The sequence below is a fragment of the Panthera tigris genome, chromosome B2 (assembly GCF_018350195.1).
Source record: "Panthera tigris isolate Pti1 chromosome B2, P.tigris_Pti1_mat1.1, whole genome shotgun sequence".
Lineage (NCBI taxonomy): Eukaryota > Metazoa > Chordata > Mammalia > Carnivora > Felidae > Panthera > Panthera tigris.
Window position 1 is genome coordinate 95,174,305 of NC_056664.1, and position 23,049 is coordinate 95,197,353.

General features: G+C 34.9%; 1 protein-coding gene across 1 annotated transcript in view; it reads right to left on the reverse strand.

The window, feature by feature from the left end:
- Positions 1 to 23,049, reverse strand: part of ATG5 (autophagy related 5) — a 128,599-nt gene that overhangs the window by 31,461 nt on the left and 74,089 nt on the right. Inside the window, exon 6 of the mRNA XM_007085492.3 lies at positions 22,159 to 22,253. Within this exon, the coding sequence (XP_007085554.1) occupies positions 22,159 to 22,253 (95 nt within the window). The remainder of the gene's footprint in view (positions 1 to 22,158; positions 22,254 to 23,049) is intronic.

Sequence of the window (23,049 nt, forward strand, 5' to 3'; positions counted from 1 at the left end):
GTGGCCAAATGGGAACCGTCAAACGTTGCTGATGAGAATGTAAAATGGTACAGATGCGTTGGAAAGCAGTCCAGCAGTTCCTCAAAAGATTAAACACAGAATTACCACATAACCCAGCAATTCTATTCCTAAGCATCTACCCAAGAAAAATGAAAATATATGTCCACGCTAAAATTTGTATGTTAATGTGCATAGCAGCAGTTATTCATAATAGCTAAAAGGTAGAAACAATCTAAATGTCCATCAATTGGTGAATAAACAAAATATAGTATTTCCATGGAATGGAACATTAGTTGGCCATAAACAAATGAACTGAAGTATTCTACAACACTGATGAAACATGGAAACATAATGCAAGTAAAAGAAGCCTGACACAAAAAGCCATGTTATAAGATTCTATTCTGAAAATGTTCAGAACAGACAGAAAGTAGATTAGTGGTTACTATGGGCTGGAGAAAAGGGAAAATGAGGAGTGATGCTTTTTGGAGTGAAAATGATCTGGAATTATATAGAAGTGACAGTTGCACCAACTCTCTGAATAGTCTAAAAATAATTTTTTTTATTTTTTAGAATATTCTAATAAAAATTTTTAAAATTTTTTAACTTTTTAAATTTATTTTTGAGAGACAGAGAAACAGAGCATGAGCAGGGGAGGGGCAGAGAGAGAGGGAGACACAGAATCTGAAGCAGGCTCCAGGCTCTGAGCTGTCAGCACAGAGCCCGATGTGGGGCTTGAACTCATGAACCTGAGATCATGACTTGAGCTGAAGTTGGATGCTTAACCGACTGAGCCACCCAGGCACTCTCAAAAGGATTTTTTATACTAACAGCCATTCAATTTCTGTTGATGGCCATTAGAAGAACAAAGTTACATAAACTATAAAGATCTTTGTACCAGCAAACTTGGATGACCCAATAGATACTGCCATTTTTATTTAAAAAAAAATTTTTTTTTAACGTTTATTTATTTTTGAGACAGAGAGAGACAGAGCATGAACAGGGGAGGGGCAAAGAGAGAGGGAGACACAGAATCCAAAGTAGGCTCCAGGCTCTGAGCTGTCAGCACAGAGCCTGATGCAGGGCTCGAACCCACAAATGTGAGAGCATGACCTGAGCTGAAATTGACTCAACCAACTGAGCCACCCAGACACCCCTAAACTTTTTTTAAAGGAGGTCAAAAGCCCCCAAAGAGTAAGTATTAGATTCCTGCTCTAATTAAAAAAAAAAAAAAAAAAAATCACTGGGGCTCCTGGGTGGCTCAGTCAGTTAAGCATCCAACTCTTGATTTTGGCTTAGGTCATGATCTCACAGGTTCGTGGGTTCAAGTACCACACTGGGCTCCGCACTGTTAGGATTCTCTCTCTCCCTCTCTCTCTCTCTCTCTGCCCCTCCCCTGCTCATTCTCCACAACCCCCCTCAATAAATAAACTTTAAAAAATTACAGGTTTTTCTTTAGAAAGTTGTATAGCATAATGGCAATTTTAAAGCTGTCTGTAGAAAATTCAATAACTTTACCTTAAATGTTCACCAAAACTCATTTCAAATTCATGCTCTGATACTTAAAGCCAAACGGCTCTGAAATTTAAAAATGCTGTTAAAAGGGGTAGGCTTACTAAAATAGACAAAGAATTTAATAATAAGGGGTTATATAAAATAGAAGTTGTCACCAAATACAGTGTCTAGATCATAAAAAATGTCATTATTGATAAGCGGCTACCGAGACTGTGGACTCATTATGTCTACCGTTTCTGAGCTTTCTCACAAACCTCTCTACCAGTCAGGGTAGCAAAGGAGCTGCTCACCTTCTTACTCCCTTACTAGCTTGGAACCTCTGGTTCCCACCCACATTACTGTCACCTGACTGGGGAGGAGGGACTCCGTAGCAAGGAGGGATTCTTCCTGTTGCAGATTCTTGGCTTTGAATCCAGAATGGTAAAGGAACACCACCATAAACACAAGTTAGGGTCTAGAGTACTGGTGTCTTAGTTCAGTCTCATGATTTACACGGCCTTTCCTAAGAATTTTATTATTTATAATACAAGCCCCTATCTTCCCAAAAATATGAAATTTGGGGAATACAATACCTGAATAGAGAATGGTCTATAGAATCCAAAGAAGGCTGTATGTATCCCAACAGTATTTTATTTCAAGCTAGCAATAATCCAATACCACCAATTCAGCAAGTCAAATTACAGGGTTTTTTTTCCACAATGGAAGTTTTAAAACAGAATAAACATTTTGTTATTGAGTACACTGAAATGGTGATTTTTAAATAGGGGACTAAGAGGATCATATACATCAAAGATTAATTCCTGCATAATTCAGGTGAGTTTATCTAACTGAGAAATGGAGGTAAGGAGAGGCAAGAAGCAGTCAGCTTCAAAGAATTCACTAGCAAAAGCATCAGGATGCACTGTGGCTAACAGCAACAATCACTGTACTTACTCTGAAGCCCTCTTAGGAACCAGGCCTTAAAAAATGATAAACTTGGTTGGCCTCATGAATAGGTATCAGCCAAACTACAAAATGAGTCAGAGTGTGGATCCCAACTTAAAATACAGTGCTTAATTTAAGTAATATTTTTACTCTTCCAAAAGCAGCATCATTGGTCCCCAGAATTAATTCTAATTAAAGGAAACCTTCCTTATTGCACAGTATAGGATTTCAATAATATTTAATGTGGGCATTGTTAAAATACTCCAAAGTAATAAAACTATTCACTTATGTATAATACGGCTTAAGAAGTCACAGAAGTCTAAATTTATTTAAATTTTATAATGATAACGTGTTAAGGGGAAAGGCAAATTTGTTAGTTCTACTTCATTAAGGATTCCTCAAGCAACGTAAAAACCAAGTTCAAGTTACACTTTGATGTGAATATCCTTTTGAAAGCTACTCTACCCTGTTTTATATGAAGCATCTGTAGCTAAAATGAACACCTAGTGAAGAGTATGGATGCTGCATTACATAAGCAGACGTCAGAAATGTCCCAAGCTGATTCTAAGTTGCTTTAAACATGTATACAGAGTCAGAAATTAGCTATGGCTTACTTCTAAGAAGTAACAGATAATTACCCTCATCATGATGAAAAGGATTTTCAATGTAAGCTAATAGAGGTATTTTTCCTATAGCAAAGCTCTGCTTTTAAAAATAAACTTCAAAACTTTAATTAAAATAGGAAATGCTTTACTACATAGTAAAAACACTTCTCAGTTTAGTGAGGCAGAGAAAGGAAGGACTCTGAAAGGAGGAAAAGTAAGGACAGGACATAGAGATGAAGTAAAAGAAAAAGGAGGAAAAGAAAAGAGACAGGAAGAGTGAAAGGACAGAAAGACCTATATATGTTATGTTATGTTATGTTATGTTATGTTATGTTATGTTATGTTATGTTATGTTATATTATATGAAATATATTATTTCTCACTTGAAACTAGCAGGAGAAATTCTTTCCTTTTATATACATGAAATAACTCATGTTCCTCTTACCTATGCTTTGAAAAATCTAGACAAATAAAATGTTAAGAATCTTAATACACTGGATTGCTGAGTCCAGTTTTGAAAGCATGCTATTTCTTAAAATACATTAATTGTCTACAGTGCAAATGTAATTTCCATTTACAACGATGTTTTAAAGACAAGTTTAATATGGTGTAAAACATGGTTAAATTAAACTCAATAGTAAGTAACACACATCAGTTTGACTCTTCAACATTTTGTTCATATTAACTTAGCCACGTATCTCATACACAAATCACTCATTAGTGAATTCAATAATCAAGTGAAATCCTCAGAGTACTAATTCATTATCATTTCACAGCTAGTACAATTTTTATAAATTTACATTAGGTATAAAATTGTGTCACAATGTATGTATGTGGACAGATGACTTTAAATGAAAAGATCACATCCAAGGTAGATCTATGGTCTATTCAAATACGGTTTCCAAATGTACCCCAATTCTGTTGAACTCATGATCAGATACATTGTTCCACTGATAGAGACCCCCGCCTCCCACCTACCCGTCTCAAGCAATACACAAACAGTGGCACATTGAACCAGCATTGACTTCCCTTTAAATTTTTAGCCTTTTTAGAAGCAGACCTTTGAATGATACATCCTGTTTAAGACAAGATATATTGTGTAAAATGCTCTTAAAGCATCAAATTGAGATAATACATACAACTGAATGTTTACACTAGATCATATTTCTTAACTGAGAATTAACATTCTAATTTATCACAATGAATTCTGTTAAAGGAGTAACTTGCCTAAAGATCTGAGGAGTTTCAAATACGTATACATCAATATCTCTATCTATCTAATCATATACACATCAGTATATCTACACAGGTTTTTCTAAATTTATATTATCTCCCTAGAACTTATTACTATAAACAATCTGCATGGATCACAAAGACTATATAATCTCCCACAAAGCCTTGAAAATTAAAAACAAAAATAAGTATGACCCAACAACTAAGATATACACCTCATCAGACTATGATACAAGGAAATGAAATGTCAAACAAAATTTGCCAGGCCCAGGGCAGACAAAAAGAACAGGATATTAGTCTTGCACTTTTTCCCCCTGGTTTTTTCTTCTAGTATTCCTAAATAATCATCCTATTTGTTACCTACTTGAAATTATTAGTCGTTATTTTAAAAGTATGAGTAAACCAAAAGCAACTATCATATTTACCCAAAAGAAGGAACCACTACTAAGAATCAAAGCCTAGTAATTCTGTTCTTAACAGACAGGTGTTGTGTGTTCTGGCATGTTATATGAAAATCATTTATGAGAAGAACAGAAAAAAAAAATCAGAAGGTAGTTTTCACTATTGGAATAGATACATGATTAAGCAAATTTTCTTACACTGTGAAATTATCAACAGATTAAATGGCCACCATACAGGGCATCATTTCTGGATGTTGGCACTCTCTGAGATGGAAAGAAAAGGGACAGAATGAAAAATGTGGTAGTCACACAAAGAAACTAATTTGGGTCTCAGAGATCTTTTCAAATAATAGGTTAAAGGAACATTATTTGGGACTAAGCTTAGGCTTGCAACTGCCAACACTCTTAGGCCAGCAGTAAACTGGGGAAAGATGGGAAGACAAGTGAGTCCCTAAAGCAGCAGGAAGACTCTGGCTGACCATCATAAAGTATAGGTTGTTTCTGGTATCTATTACCAGGATTGACAATTCCTTCAAGAAACTCAAACATTAACTATCATCTGAGGTGCCTTAATAAATGCATACTAATAATCAAGGAGTAAAGCTGACATAAAAATATTTTCTTAAAAGGGTTATATACAAAGACCATATTTTATGATATAAACACTACTGAACTTAGGTATGAAACAGCTCTATTTTTATCTTAGCCAATAGTTATAACTTTTTAAGCCATCTCACATTTAACCTAAGCTTTTGCCAAATTTCAAACTCACCACACAAACTTATTTTTACTGTATCTATTCACATTCTCAAAGAGGTATTAAAGAGAGATGAAATGATCAAAAGCAGAGAATGGGTTATATACCAATTAGATGATAATAAGGTTAATTTTTACATATGTTAGAATATTACAATAAAAACACTATGTATCTTATGACAATCAAGAATTTCTTTGTGGAGGAAGCTAAAAAATCATTTTTGGGGAAATAATTAAGACCACCTTACACAATCCATTTCTCTTTTAAAATGAGGTATTGAATACGTTGGCTTTTAAAATTATCCCATACTACTCATGCTTAAGCATGGGGAGTGAAGTTCATTCTATTCCTAAATTTGAGAGTTCAGGTTTTAATGTAATCACTAAAAATTGCCTAATTGATAATTAGAAAAAGAACATTCTATAAATAAAAGAGAAAGAAGACCATACAATTTTAGCTGTTTCAATCTCTTCACACTAAAGGATGTCATGTTTTTACTTTCTGTCCATGCATTTTCTCTAGTAGAAGAAAAAAAGGACTGTAGGCAGGAAACAACCAAAAGGGTGGGGTAATAAGAAGCCTGATATGTGTAAAAACTGGAAAACAGTCTCAAATGGAAAGTTACACTAGAACAGAGTAAGGAAATAAAAGAAATAAACTTAACATATATCAAAAGGAACAGTGATTAAAGGTACAGGCTCTGGAGCCGGGCTACCAGCTCTTCCATTCACTAAGGTGATTGACGTTAGGCAAGTTTCAATGATCCATCTTTACCTCAGTTACCTCATCTACACAACGAGGACAGTGCATATATCCTAGAGGACTGTAGAGAGAATTAAGTAAATTTAAAAATGTAAAATATTTAAAATAGTATCTGGTATACAGTACTTAATAAATGTCAGCTATTAATTGTTATATTGTCTACAGTTTAATTACCAGCAGTATTTTTAATCTTGAAAATATTAAATGAAACAATGACCTAGCTTAGTGCAACAAAATAATATTGAGAAAATGTTGACTTTAATTTAATTATTAATTTAAAAATAACTTTAGGAGTTTGGGATAACAACAACTTCGCATATTTTAGTTTCTCTATGAAAAAATAAGACATATTTGCCATCAGATTATCTGTTAGAAATTAATAAAGCAAAATTTAAAAAAACTCTAATAAATATCATTTGCTCTCTCATCCAATGCTTTAAAAATAAAACAGCAAATCACCTGCATCAGTTACTATTCCTATAAATGACAATTGTTTTAAAATACACCTACCACATAAGCTTATAATTTATAGTTGCTTTCATTTTTCAAAAATCCACAGATGAAGCAATTTAAGTCTAAAACGAGCTCAGAGTAGTAGCTAGCTGATTTAGCAAAGGCAATCAAAACTTGCTGTGTTGGGCTGCCCCCTACAGGCCTCAATTCATCAATTTCTTTTAAAAGGTGTGTAAGTAAAGAATATCATCTGAGTTTTAACATTAAGAATATTAATACCAGGGGCGCCTGGGTGGCTCAGTCGGTTAAGTGTCGTTTGGGCTCAGGTCGTGATCTCGTGGTTCGTGGGTTCGAGCCCCATGTTGGGCTCTGTGCTGACAGCTCAGAGCCTGGATCCTGTTTCAGATTCTGTGTGTGTGTGTGTGTGTGTGTGTGTGTGTGTGTCTCTTTCTTTCCCCAACCCCCCCAATAAACAAACATAAAAGAAAGAATATTAATACTAACCAAAGTATTATGTCCTCATTCATTCATTCTAGCAGGAAATAGTCTCTGAGAAACATCTATAAAGATACGGTGAAAAACCAAACAATTCCTTGTCCTTCAAGAATTCGTAGGTTACTGCTTGCAGTTAAACTACACAGACTTCAACAGAACCACAGTGAAATACTACAAAATGGCTTAAGAAGTATCTATGCTAGGGGCGCCTGGGTGGCTCAGTTGGTTAAGCATCCGACTTCGGCTCAGGTCATGATTCGCGGTTTGTGACTTCGAGCCCCGCGTCGGGCGCTGTGCTAACAGTTCGGAGTCTGGAATGTGCTTCGAATTCTGTGTGTCCTCCTTTCTCTGCCCCTCCCATGCTCATGCTCTGTCCCTGTCTCTCAATAATAAATAAACGTTAAAAAAATTAAAAAAAAAAAAGAAGTATCTATGCTATATCACAATGCTGTGTATAGAAAAAGAACTAGGTTGGAAATCAAATACTCAAGTTCTACTCCTGTCTCTGCCATCAAATATCCAGTTGAACTTTGGGGAAGAGTTTTGTGCAAGTTGTTTCTAAAATTAGAGGTTTTAATTAAGGCTCCCTTCAGCTCTAATATTCTATAATTGTATCTGTCATAATAAGAGGTAGAAGGAAAACATTTTTAGAAGGAAATGTTTTAAAATAAAACTCAGAGAAAGAAGAAATAATTTTTATATGGTACGAAGGGTTGAAGCCTATATGGAGAAATAAAGAAAGATTTCTTGGGGGAGATGACATTTGAATTGAGTTTAGAAGCATTCTGGGAGTAAGGGCTATTCCCAGGACAAGTGAACAGTGTAAGAAAATAAAACATCAAGCATGTTTTGAGGAACATGTGATACTATTTGATTAGAGTCTAGCTGTGTTTTACGAAAATCAAAGTAACAGGAACTAGAAGTTAGTGAAAATGGTCAGAAGGGGATAAACGCAAATGCTTCTAGTACATTACAATGTACAGTTCTAAGAAATGGATCAAAAGTGATTCCAAGGTATTGGTCTAGGAACTTGAATGAAAGTGGTAAAGAAATAGGGAACTGAAACAAAAAAAGAGGGTATATGAGTGTTTGGTAGTGATGAGAAATAGATTTTGGGAGCCAGATAAAGCCTCACAGAGAAGACTATGCTAAGACCAGAAATACATTAATAAATGGAATGAGCTATTTTTCCAATATGTCCTACCAATCACAAAAATAAGAGAACATAGGAGGCATAGCAAACCATCATTGTTGCTGATAAAATAACTCAGAACAGAACTAATGACCTATATCAATAACATCTACTACTAATAACAGCAAATAATCTGTAAATTATTTATTATGTATCAAGCACAATACTGTATTTAAAATATTACATTTAATATTCACATCGGCTTATAAGAGATTATTATCCTTATTTTACAGATGATAAAATTGAGGTCCAGAGATGTGAGATGAATGCCCCAAATCACACACACATACAAACTTAGTAAAGTTGCCTAAATGAAAACTTTTCCATCTTAACCACTTGCTATATCAATGAATGCTACAGATTTGATTCTTTCAAATTTTTCAAAGTTATGTATCAGAGAACTATGTGGGAAAAACTTTCCAAAAAAATCAAGAATGTACAACTTTACAAAAAGTAATCTTCCATAATAATTTACAGCAATATTCATGCTCTCAAACCATATACTGGGTTAAAATCTTTGTATTTAGAGGGGCACCTGGGTGGCTCAGTCAGTTAGGCATCCGACTTCGGCTCAGGTCATGATCTCACGGTCTGTGAGTTCGAGCCCCGCGTCAGGCTCTGTGCTGACAGCTCAGAACCTGGAGCCTGTTTCAGATTCTGTGTCTCCCTCTCTCTCTGACCCTCCCCCGTTCATGCTGTCTCTCCCTGTCTCAAAAATAAACAAACATTAAAAAATTAAAAAAAAAAATCTTTGTATTTAGAAATAATTACAAAGAACAGATCTCCTTTAAAAAAAAAAAAAAAAAAACACCTCAGAAAACTCTTCAGCCTTTTCTTTCTCCAAATTTCTACAAAATCCACCTATCTAAATTTGAAGGTTAAGAATCATTATGAAATGGTGATGTCCTCAATGGTGGAATAAGAATTTCAAATACTGTTTTCTCCATAAAAGTAATAAGAACACTGGCAAAATCTGTAAAAAAAAAAAAATCTATAGAACAGATCTATAACAAATAAGAGAAGGAATTAGTAATTTTAAAATATGCCCACAAAGAACACCCAGGACCATATGGCTTCACAGGAGAATTTCACCAATTATTTAAAGATTCAACACCAATCCTTCATTTTTGTCATTTCTATTTTGACACTGTATTGGGAATTCTAGCCAGGGAAATTAGGCAAGAAAAATAAATAAAAGCATTCAAATAGGAAAGGAAGAAGTAAAACTATCTTTTTTTTGTAGTGACATGATTTTCTATGAAGAAAATTCTAAGGAACCAGAAAAAAACTAATACAGGTAATAAACAAGTTCAATGAGGCTGCAGAAAATAAAGTCAATAAACAAAAATCAATATTCTTTATATATATTAACAATGAATAATCTAAAAATGATAAAAACAACTGAATCAAAAAAATACACAGGAATAAACAAATTGAACAAAAGAAGTAGGAGACTTGTATACCGTCAACTACAAACCTTGTTGAGACAAGCTGAAGACCTAAATAAACGGAAGGAGATCCTGTGTTTAAGGACTGAAAGACTTAAGATTGTTTGTTAAGATAGCAATACTACACAATTTGATCTACATATCCAATACAATTCCTATCAAAATCCTAGATGCCTTTTTTTTTGCAGAAAATGATGAGCTGATCCTAGAATTCATATGGAAATGTAAAAGATCCAGGATAGCCAAAATAATCTTGAAAAAATGAACAAAGATAGAGGACTCCTATTTCTCAATTTCAAAACTTACTACAAAACTACAGAGTTCAAGACAGTGTGGTAGTGGTAGAGGTTGGACATATAACCAGGGCAACAGAACAGAATCTAGATATAAAAACCATACATTTGTGGACAATTCATTTCCAACAAGAGTGCCAAGACAATCCAGTGAGAGGAAGATAATTCTTTTCAACAAATCACACTGAAGACCTGGAACATCCACGTACAAAAGAATGCAGGTGAGCCTCCCACCCTGTACTACGCACCCAAATTAATTCAAAATGGATCAAAGACCTAGCTGAAGGAACCAAAACTGTAACAGTTTAGAAGAAAACAGAGAAAGAAATCTTCATCACCCTATATTTAGGCAATGGTTTCTTAGATACGACAACATAAAAGCATAAGTAACCAAAGAAAAAATGAACTGGACTTCATCAAAATGAAAACTTTCTGTGTTTCAGGGATACTGCCAAGAAAGTAAAAAGACATCCACAGAATAAAAGAAAAAATCTATAAAGCATGCATCTAGTTAAGGTCTAGTATCGAGAATATAAAAAGGACTCTTATAAATCAACAATGAAAAGACAATCTAATTTAAAAATGAGGCAAGGATTTAAAGAAACATTTCTCCGAAGAAGATATACAAACGGCCAGTAAGCACAAGAAAAGATGCTCAATAAGACACTACTCGTTAGGGAAACGCAAATAAAAATCATAAGGAAATAGCCCTTCATATCTACTTGGGATGACTGTGATCAAAGAGATGAACAATAACAAGAGGTGCAGTGACATGAAGAAGTTGAAAACCTCACACAATGTTGACAGAAATGTAAAATGGTACAGCCAATTTGGAAAACAGTTTGGCAATCCTCAAAGGGTTAAACAGAGTTACCACTTATTCCTCTCCTAAGTATATACTCAGGAACTAACTGCAAATATGTCCACCCAAAAACCTATGCACAAATGTTCATGGGAACATTATTCATAATAGTCCAAAAGTAGGGACTACCCAAATGTTCATCACCTGATTGAATGGACAAACAAAATATGGTATACCACTACAGTGAAATGTTATTCAGTCACAAAAAAGAATAAGGTACATACTATAAGATGGCTGGACCCTGAAAGTATTAAGCCTGTGAAAAAAGGACACATTAAGTGATTCTACTTATATGTCCATAATAGCATTGCTAATGGGTATAGGGTTTCTTTTTGAGGTGATGAAAACAGACAGTGGTGATGGTTGTGAAAATGAATGATAGGTCTTCAACTTCCAAGTTATTTATTATTTTATGACTGTTATCTTCACTTGGATCAGAAGTTATTTTAATGTTTATTTTGAGAGTGAGGGAGTGATCACAAGCAGGGGAGGGGCAAGAGAGAGGGGGGAAGACACACACACACACACACACACACACACACACACACACACACAGAGACAGACAGAGACAGAGAGAGAGAGAGGGAAAGAGAAAGAGAATACCATGTAGGCCCCATGCTGTGAGCATGGAACCCAATGCTGGGCTTGATCTCATAACCCTGGGAGATCATGACCTGAGCCAAAATCAAGAGTCAACAGACTGAGCCACTCAGGTGCTCCCAAAAGTTATTTTTAAGAACTGAGCATCCATTCTGTACTTTGTCTTTCTATACCTACAACATACAGATCCTATTTTTTAAGCACAGATATTTCAACATATATCTTAGCATGCTACTGCCACAGCTAGGATATGAATTAAGTATTAGACACTTTCCCCAAGGAATACTGTTATATAATTCTTTATATGAAAAATAACATATTAGCAACTATACATGAAGGGTATTCTGGGAGTGAGGAAGCTTAGTGTACTTCCCCTTTTCGCCTCTACTCCCAGCTCTGACTCCCACCCAATACCACAGCTCTCCTGGGCTAAAGCAGCTACTGGGGTGAGTAGCCAGGCAGGGACTACATGGAGGGAACTATAAACCTCTGCAGTGTTCTCTCTGGGTGGACAAGAGACTATGGAGCAGTAAGCATAAAGACTCCAAAAGCTAAGGAAAAGCTGATTAAAAGGTTGGATCCTTTTTACTCTTGAGGCAGGGAAAGAAAGAGATGACCAGGCAGAGATTTCTACCAAAAGCTCTATCAGAAACTGATACCTTGAATATTGACAGAATATCTGGGATATGAAATATAAATGTTAAACAGTATCCTTGAAAAGGCAGGCAGAACCTGCAATGGAAAATCTAGTAACAGCCTAAAAGTGAAGATACTAAACTCTTCTGGCAAAAGCCAGGCATTAAGAAACCCAGAAGTTAAAGTGGTATAAAGGTCTCTGTATAGTAGAAGACTGGAGGAATACAGGGAAGAGAAATTCTAAAGGTTTCATCTTATGGAAAGGAAAAGCAGTGAGAGTGTCACAGTGAGGAAAATGGGTAGGATCTTATAATAATATGATTATGATCTTCAGGAAAGAGAAGGTCAACATTAACAGAAGTACCAAATTAAAAAGGACAAAAAGGGAAAAAAGCAGTAACTTAATTAGTCAATAATTTAGCATCCATTTCTAATTTTAAAATCCAGAAGGAAATTAGTTTCATTTGATAAAGGCTATGTATCATTCTAAATGATGAAATATTAAAACCATACCAATGAATACCAGAAACCAAACAGAAATGTCTGCTAGGATCATTACTGTTCAATAGTATCTTGGCAATGTAATAATAGCAATGCAATAAAGCAAGAAAAAGAAATGGTCAATAAAAAAATTGGTGGGAAGGTGTTTTTGTTTTTGCTTTTTTTTAGCCAGTGTAAAAAATATGTAGAAATGGAAATGAAATAAAGAAAAACAATACCTACAAAACACCTGTAAAAATATGTAGAAATGGAATAAAAATAATACCTATAAAACACCTAAAATAAAAGAAGAAGAAAGGTACAGGGAGGGCTTATTTGAAGAAAATTTTAAAATCTACAGAGAACATAAAATCTGAATAATAAGAGAGATGTATTATGTTCCTATCTGGGAAGACCTAATAACATGAAGAGGTGAATCCTACCAAAATTAAAAATACAAATTTAATGTATTTCCACTTTCAACCATACAAGATGCTATGGGAAGTTGATAAAATTATTATAAAAGGCATGTAAACAAGTTAATGACAGGGCGCCTAAGTGGCTCAGTGGGTTAAGCATCCGACTCTTGGTTTCAGCTCAGGTCATGATCTCATGGCTTTGTGGGTGGATCTCACGGCTTTAATGGATGCAGGCTGGCAGCACAGGGCCTGCTTGGGATTCTTTTTCTCTCCCTCTCTCTCTGCCCCTCCCCGACTTGTGCTATCTCTGTCTCAAAATAAATAAATAAACTTTAAAAAAAAAAAAAAAAAGAGGTAATGACAGAGAATAAACATGGAAAGTATTTAAAAAAAAAAAAAAAGGTAAGGGATGAATTTCCCCAGTAGGTATCAGAAAACTAAATAAAATCAAATAAAAATAATACCAGCTTAAGAAGAGACAAATATACCAATGGAACAAAACAGGGAACCCAAAAATAGATCCCAGTAGTCAAAATACTTTAATATAAAGCAGAGGTGGCATTTTTATCCAGTAGAAAAGGATAGTTTATATCACTATTGCCTGTAAGTCAAATTGTGCCCTTCACCTGTTTCTGTAAATAAAGTTTTACTGGAACACAGTCATGTTCATCATCTGTAAATTGTGGCTACTTTCTAGCTACAGAGTTATACAGGTGCAACAGAGACCATCTGGCCTGCAAAGCCAAAAATATTTACTATCTGGCTCTTCAAGAAAGAAGTTTACCAAACATTATTTAATAAATGATCTTATCAATAAGTCAGCAGCTAGAAGTGGGGTGGTGGGAAAGCTGTACTTCTCTAAATCTATCTTATAAGAAAAGCTAGGTCAGAAAACAATGTATAACCTGCAGGTGTATACATACATACATATATATGTACACACACACATATATGTGTGTACATACATGTATACATACATATATGTATGTATATGTGTGTATATATGTATACATATGTGTGTGTGTGTGTGTGTGTACACACACACACACACACACATATTCTGGCTATATTTCATCTAAACATAATATCAAACACAAACAAAAACCAAAAAACAAAGTAGTAAGTGCTGGTGAAGATGTAGAGAAATTGGAACCTTTGTGCACTACTGGTAGGAATGTAAAATGGTGCAGCTACTATGGAAGACAGTATGGCAGCTCCTTAAAAATTTAAAAATAGAATTAACAATATGATTCAGCAATTCTACTTCTGGGTATATACCCAAAAGAAAAGAAAGTAGAGTCTCAAAAAGATATCCGTACACCTACTGTGATGGTAAATTTTCTGTGTCAACTTGGTTGGGCTGTGATGCCCAGATATTTGGTCAAATATTATTCTGGATATTTCTGTGGAGGTGTTTTTTAGAGGAGATTAACATTTAAATTGGTGGACTCTGAGTAAAACAGAGTATCCCCCAAAATGTGGGTCAGTGTCACCCAATCAGTTGAAGGCCTTAATAAAACAAAGACTGACCTCCTTTGAGCAAGAAGGAATTCTGCCAGAAGATTGCCACTGGACTCAAACTGTACTTTTCCCTAAGTCTCGAGCTTGCCTTGCCACCCTATTCCATCAAATTTTGGGTTCACCAACCTCGCCAGTCATATGAAGCAATTCTTTAAAATAAATTTCTTTCTCTCTCCCCCCATCCAGTTGGTTCTGTTTCTCTGGGAAACCCTAACATACCCGTATTCATAGCAGTATTATTCACAACAGCCAAAAGGTGGAGGCAACTCTAGTGTCCATGAATGGATACATAAAACATGGTGTATACATGCAGGCTACAGCATGAACGAACATTGAGGACAATATGCTAAGTAATATAAGCAAGTCACACACACACAAAATACTTTATGACTTCACTTATATGAGGTACCTAGAGTAATCAAATTCATAGTTGGTGTTTAATGGGTACGGAGTTTCAGTTTTGCAACATGAAAGTGTTTTAGAGACCATATTTAACACTACTGAAGTATATACTTAAAAATAGTTAAGACAGTAAATTTTGCATGTATTTTGCTACAATCAAAAGGTTTGTTTGTTTGTTTTTAATTTTAAGGAAAGGTACTGAAAATAACTCAAAAAAAAACTAAGTAACATATGTTCAACTGCAGAACAGAGAATACATTCTATCCTGTTAAAGATATTAAATATCTTTACACAGTTCAAAATGTATTACAAATTACTCAGTGTTTCTTTTTGAAATGAAAAACAAAATTACTATTCACTTTACCACATAGCAAGTCCCTGTTCTTTTTCTCTGGCCTTTTCTGCTGCATGTTATTGCAAGGTATCAACTAAAATGGGAAACAACAAAAGAACAGAATTGCAATTTCTCACTCAAACTGCCATAACCCCAGAGAAGGAATCTTAATAAACACCACCATAATTTGCCACACATTTCTGCTGTTCTGACTTTTCAAAATTCATAAATCAGCATTTCCGAAAGCAAACAGAATGTAAAATTTTGACTCCTTCTTCAGTCCAGGAATTGCCAAGTTAAACTCTGACATCATTTAACTGATGAACAACTGCCAAAAAACAACTAAGAATCATTAATTAACCTCATTAGAAAATAAGCATCGTTTATCAGCTTCATGTTTTTGTTTAAAACTAAAAATAACAGTTATGTTGCTCCTAAGAGGATTCTCTGAATTTATTTATAACTTCTATAAATAAGTTTATTTATAACTTCTATAAAGAACAAAGTAGGTGATTAGGTAAGCTTTATTGAATAAATTTGGATATTCAGATAATATGGATATTACTAAAATTCTTCAGAAAATAAAAAGAAAATTCCATAATATAGTCTAACCCTTACATTTGCAGCCTTATTTTCCAACTCTGTGTTCAACACCTAAAAGGTCCTCTCTGCCTACAAAGCTCTTATCATCACTCTTTGCCTTCCTTAATTCCACCCACCTGTTGATTCTCCAAGAGCTACAACACTGCATCAACAAAGCCTTCTCTGCCCTCCCAAACTAGATCAAACTCTCCCTAGAGGATTGAGGCTTTTGTTGTATACCTACCTCTGCTTCCCAGCACCAATGATAGTGGTGATTTTACATTTGTTTGTATACTTACCTGATTACCTTCCACCTTTAAACTACAAGCTCTGTGAAGGGTGATGCAGGATATTAACCAACATTTGTATCCCCCATGCGTAGCACAGGGCATGACATGCAAATATCTGTGAGTCCATGAACTTGAATGAATGAACGAATAACTGAATAAAATAAACTTTTCTTATGCAAAGTATTTTGGCAGGATAACATTTATGAATCCATTGCTTCTTGAAAAACACAACAAAACATGTCTAATTTCACTCTACAACCGAAATACCAACGCCTAAGGACTTCACCGTCACTTTACAAGTCTTTTTAACAGATATCCCCATTAATCACCATCTGTTTACGTGTGCTATTCTAAATGACATTTAGGTTACATTTCTGAAACACTTTCTGCCTTCAACCTCATCTCTAGAATACCAGCTAATACAAAGCACCTGGATTTCAGGAACACAGACCTGAAACTCACACACCAAACTAAACTGTTATGTAAATGACAGAAATGACACATGTTGGTCTATAATGGCTCTCTAGACTACTTTTGTACCTATTTTACTTGTACCGCTAAAAGTCTGTCGCTAGATTGTAGTCATTTTGAGCCCATGACAATCAAACTGCAGATGAAAAACAACGGAGTTTTCCTAACAGTCTGGACAAAAGCCAGCCTTTACAGAGTATCACCAGTTAGAAGACTTCTAGGTTTCTATCAATTTATTTAGTTGAGATGGACTTTATGTGATAATTCTATCCTGAAAATTCTGTAAACCTCATTTTATACGTAAAATTATACTTTTTAAGTCTCACCTAGGTCTGATTTTGGCTCTTCCGTGTTTCATTTGTGTACCCCTGAGCAAGCGACTGAAAACCCCTGGGCTTCAGCTTCCTCATGTAAAATCAGATGATGATACCTACATCATATGGTGGTTCTGAGGCTTCAAAAGATGAAGTGAGTATGATTTAAGCATGCTCAGTGCCCCTTCCTTTTCACACCCCTTGCTACAGAGGAATTTTATTATTTTCTGCAAAGGAAAATATTTTAGTAAAAATGAGGTCTTTCATTTATCTTAATAAACCTAGAGTTTCAGATACTGCTTAAACTTATTACTAATTTAAGTTCTCAGTACAGAGATTTATATCTACTATGAAAGAAATGAAAGACTCAGACTAATCAAAACATGCATAAGTAAAAGCTACACTTAATGGAATATCCTACCCATATGAACTAATATCAGCTGTAAAGGAGTCCGCAACAGATACCTGTATTCCCCTTGAGACTGTTCAATTAGGAAAACAGGAAGCAGAACCCATCTTCCTTTGGTCAAGGCATGAATGAGGATTCAAACATATAAAGAAATGGGAAAAGTGAGGAATTGCAAAACTAAGAATGGGCAAAAACTAAGACTCCTAAATTTTTATATTCACTTATATACCTTACTCCTAAAATTTTACTCAAATTCAAATAAGAACCCAGCTGGAAAGGGGTAAGACCAACAGGAAAGTCAGCTCCTCCTATCTGAGGAGAAACTGCCAACTTGTTGGCACAGGAAAGATCAGGCAGCAAGCTCTTTCCTAACAAAGTCCCCACCTGGCAACCACGTTTCGTCAAGCAAATTTCAAGAATTCTCGAGCTTCCCACTTTCAATCTAATTATAGAACTTTATAAAACCATTTTCTCTTTCACACACACATTCTCTCTTTCTCTTCCCTCCTCCTTGCATTCTCTCTAAATCCTTCTCTAAATCCTTCTGTGTTGTGACACCACAACAAAAGGTATGAATACATCTGACAATTTTTCCCAGAACATAACATACACACGGAAAGGCACACCTCCCGCTCTGTACATCTGCACCATTATTCTAACAGTAATAACCCCACAATAAATGATGATTATATAACATACTTTCCCTATCAGAGCGTCAAGTACTCACAGCATAGAAACTACAGTAAAGTATACAAGCCAGAACCTACCTATCCAAGTAACTGCTAAAAGGTATAAATCTCAAAATAGTTTTGAAACTCCTCTTTTGAGAATGCCTTTAGAGTTTGTGGTATATTTTATTTAACTAAATGCCACAAGTAAGATAATTTGCTAGGGTCTGGGAATGCATTATGGTACGTTACTATGGAGCTCGTGGTACAACAGAATAACCCGAAATCAACTACTAACGACAGATGGAATGATTTAATGAATGAACAAATATTCACAAATGCCTACTACATGCCAGGCACTTTTCTAAGACCCTGGGCACACAGCATGAACAAAACAACTGCCCTGCCTTCATGAAAAAGATAAACCACTTAGAGAGTATAAATTTCATTTTTAGAAGTGATTAAAAGTCATACAGTACCATAAAGGACTTCAGTCAAAGCAATCCCATAAAGGAAAGGACTATGTTTGCTGTAAAAATGATAAATTTGCTCTGAAGTGAGGAGTTTAAAATGTTTTAAAAAATAAGAGTGTCACTGACAGAATTATATAAACCTGTAATATGGCTTCTTTGGAGAAAAACTTTAACCAGATATATAAATTCATTCAGTTATGCCCCTTTCATTTTATGGATGAGGAAACAAAGGCCCACCAAGGTCAGTGTCAGACCTCCCAGAATCCTGGAGGCCCTGCCTTCTAGTTCAGTGCTCTTTCTGGAAACACAACTTTATTTTTTAAAGAAAAGTACTTAGTTTAGCCTTTATGTCTCAAATCTTTTTGAACCTTCTGAGCTCAGTGAGGTTTACATGTAAGTCAAATTGTCAGACTATGAAACCGAAGCAGAAAGAGGCCAAAATAATTCTCTACTAAGTGAATAAAGCAAAACTGTGATCTTGATCTATCGTACACAGCTGTTTTAACCCTTCCAAAGCTTCTAGCTCTTTTCCACTGTTATACATTTAAATCCAAAGAAAACAGCTAGCTATTTCAGTTTGGGATTATTTAACTTTTTAAAAAGTCTATTTTTCAGCTTTAAAATTATATGACCTTTGGTGCTTTTTAACACCCTATTAACACCTTAAATTAAGTAATTATAAAGCACTCACAGTATCTGAAAGACTGTGCTAAATCCTACTACACAGATTTTTTTTATCCAATCTTGCCTTCAAAGATAACACTAACATTTTGAGGGTAGTAGTGTATCCAGAATGCTAGCTAGATCAAGAACTATCTAACTTGGGCAAAGCACCTGAATCTGTCTTGGCATAGATAGAAAGGCAAGTTTCAGACTGTCAAGTCCCAGGAGGAAAGGAGTCAAGCCACCTGACCCAGTCCCATTTGTCCTCTCCCAAGCTTGGCCCTGGGCTGCTGCTTAAAAACCACTTTTGAGGGTGGCCTGGCTGTCTCAGTCAGCAGAGCATATGACTCCTGATCTCAAGGTCGTGAGTTCAAACCCCACATTGGGTGTAGGGCTTACTTAAACTTTTTTTTTTAAGTTTTGAAATCCACTCAGAAAACTTAAGGATTACTCTGTTACTGTTTTTAAAATGTACGTTAACCACCAATATCCATGAAGAAGTAAAGCAGACTCCTTCTATGAGATTATGGACTACATGAATCCTACTCACTAAAAGTATTATACTTAGAGTCCATAAAATCTGGCTCCATTTTGGCTTTTCTCTATGGAAGAGCTAAAGCATATCACTCCTAAATCTAGCTCTGCAGAAGTTTCTCTTATAGAATGCCTAGGTGGTCAGTACAGAGTCATCTAACGTGAGACATTTCTTCTTTCAACATAGCTAGGCTTCCTGCCATCTTTCTTTCTCACATCATTTTATGCAACTATAGGACCTCTTCTACTTGCCCACTGTCAAACAGAACAGTGTCCAAAACTGCTACCAGCCCTCTTTTCAGCAGGTGGCTTTATTCCTTGCAACACAGAAAAGACTGAGGCTTTCCCATGTGAGCAGCAATAATTTTTCTCGTTCTTTTCCTTTGCAGTTCTCTGTAAACCTCTCCTCTGCCAGGTTAACCTTTACTGTGAATACCAATCCCCAAATGCTTTGCTCCACACTTACTTTCCTTCTTATTTGATAAAAACATTCTTCAGCCTAAAGACCTAAAAATCTTTTCAGTCCTAGCCTTCCCATTACTTTATCCAAGTCTTTATTATACTGTGGATGATCTGTGACTTATAATTCATTGTCTTTAGCTACTGCTGAATAACACTTTAGGAAGCAGCTTTATGAAAACTACTATATTTTTACTGTGGGGAAGTTATAAAAAAACATTGCCCTACTCCTTATAAATGAAGCCACATGAGAAATTTCTTTCCTATATAATGCCCAAGAAAGTTTAGCTTTCCCTAATGACCTAGTAAGTTTTCATTTTATGTATGATGGAGAAAAAAATGTTACCACATTTCTTTCCCCTTGTTTTGGATACAAGGACACTCAGGGTCAAATCTGCAGGTCAATTTTAATAAACTTGAGTATCTCACTCAGTCAAAGCTTATATAATCTCACGCTGAGTTTCTATTTTTTATTTTCAGTGATTTTGATTTTAAATTCTTTTCTATTCTGTGATTATAAATTCTTGTACATTCCCTCAGATTTTTTTTTTTTATGATGCATGGCTCTGACTTCAAATTCTTTTTTGTTTTGATTATATATTTGTATAAATTGCTTCGGATTCTTCACAATTCTGGATTATGCATAAATAAATAAACTATGGTATTTCCAAACCCACTGTATAATATCTGTGCTTGACAAAGACTTGTGGAATTTAAAAAAAGAAAGCAGAGATGTGTGGCTAACTAGATCATCTGGTCTTATTCCAACAGGAATTTTTCCCATTTTATTTCTATTGTACATATTACGAATCCATGATCTAAAAATAGCCTATCTGCCATTATGTTAATGAAATCAATGAAAAGAAACCTTATTTAAATTATTTCATTCTTTGAGTGTAGTGGGCTTTTACTTGCTTTCAATTAGATAATTTGTTTTCCTCTTTAATACAGTTATGTGATTGATGGCTCTTTAAATATTTAAAAAATACTACAGAAGTAACTATGAGTAAAGACTGTGGGATACTGAAAATGGCTACCAAGGGGAAGTTATGACATAATCTCTCTGAGTCTGAATGGAAATCTTGCTAGATTAGAGTTCATGTCTATGATATTATGTTCCAATTCCTATCCCCAACGACTTCTTTGTGATAGTAGGTAACTCACTTTCTGGAATACCATTCACTCAACAAATATTCACAAAGTATTTGCTATATGTAAAGCACTTACAAGTTTTAAAGTACTCTACAGAAAAGGAGTTTCTTTACCTAAGAAATTGTGCTACAAGGAAAGCCTACTATCTATTTTGTTGTACAACACTAAATAAAGCCTCACTGTTAAAACAAATAGGTCGATTCTCTTTATTTGTGGTAGCTACATTTTATAAAAATTACTGCAAACGCTAAATCAGCAAATATTTGAACCACTGTCCCTGGGGGAAATACAGGGTTGGGATACTGTGAGCCTCTGGTCACAACACGTTCTTCAACTGATCAACACATAACCTTGTTTTATGTGTGTTTCTGTTTAAAGATGACACTTTAGCACTGCTCTTGGGAGCAATTTTAAACAAACCACCAAAAAAAGCACAAAAGCATGAAAAACATAAACTGGGAAAAGAACAGAAATAAGAAGGTATGGCATTGCTGAAAATGTGCATGCTGGGCAAACCAAATTTTTTGAAGTTCCACACATGTCCATGAGCGCACTGCTGAGTACTGACTCTGGTCACAGATAAATTTTAGAAAGCAAGCAAATATTGCAAATAATGAGGATCAACTGTATATGAACCAAATATCAGCATGGTTTCTGTTGTGATTGTCACCAAAAGATAAAGATCTGGGAAGATCAACTAATCAATACACTTCAGTTACTATGCCAATTTAAAGAGTTTTGGATTACACCACTTCAAGAAGTAAGATGTCTGAGGCATTCACAAGCTGGTATCATTAAAAACACTACTTCCTACCTGATATATTCTAAAAGGGATATAACGAAATCCATTTTCTTCTGCAGGATATTCCATGAGTTTCCGGTTGATGGCCCAAAATTGATCAAATCTGTCTGTAATGATAAATTATTTATTATTAAAAATGAACATTATAACTTTAAAGCCTCACATAAAGAAATGAGTTATTAAAAATCCTTAGACGTTTCTGAAAAAGTTTCATTTACATATTATTTCTTAAACTTATCTTTCCATAACTAAACATAAGGCAAAATATAAAATTAATTTTGTCTACATTATTGCTTCCTCCTCCTAGATTTTTGCATAGACATTTTATCTCATAAAAGAAACCCTGAACAGGTTATGACTACTTGTGTTATCAAGGCAAAATAACATCACATAGGGATGAATGTCTAGATTCCCTTGGTCCTATTCCTACTGTCTAAACTGTTAAAGGACAACTTCAAGTGATCTAAATTTTAACCAGAACTTAAAGAAACAAAGCCAAAACACCAAACACAATAAACATTAAACAGCAAAAAGACAAAAATACAGGAAAGGGTTTGAAAGAAATGTGGAACCGGTAGTTAAGAAATAACTGTCAACTGTAGCTTAATCTCAGAGTGATTAAATAATTCCTTTTTAAAATTTTCAGGCTCAATTAAAAAAAAAACCACTTTACTGAGATATAATTCACATACCATAAAATTCGCCATTTTAAAGTGTACAACTCAGTGGCTTTTAGTATATTCAGAGTTGAACAACCACTGTCAGTATCTAATTTCAGAACATTTTCATCCTACCAAAAAAAACCCCATACCCATTAATAGTTACCCCCTTTCCCTCTCTTCCTATCGCCTAGATATCATTAATCTTTATTCCAGACATTTCATATAAATGGAATCATACAAT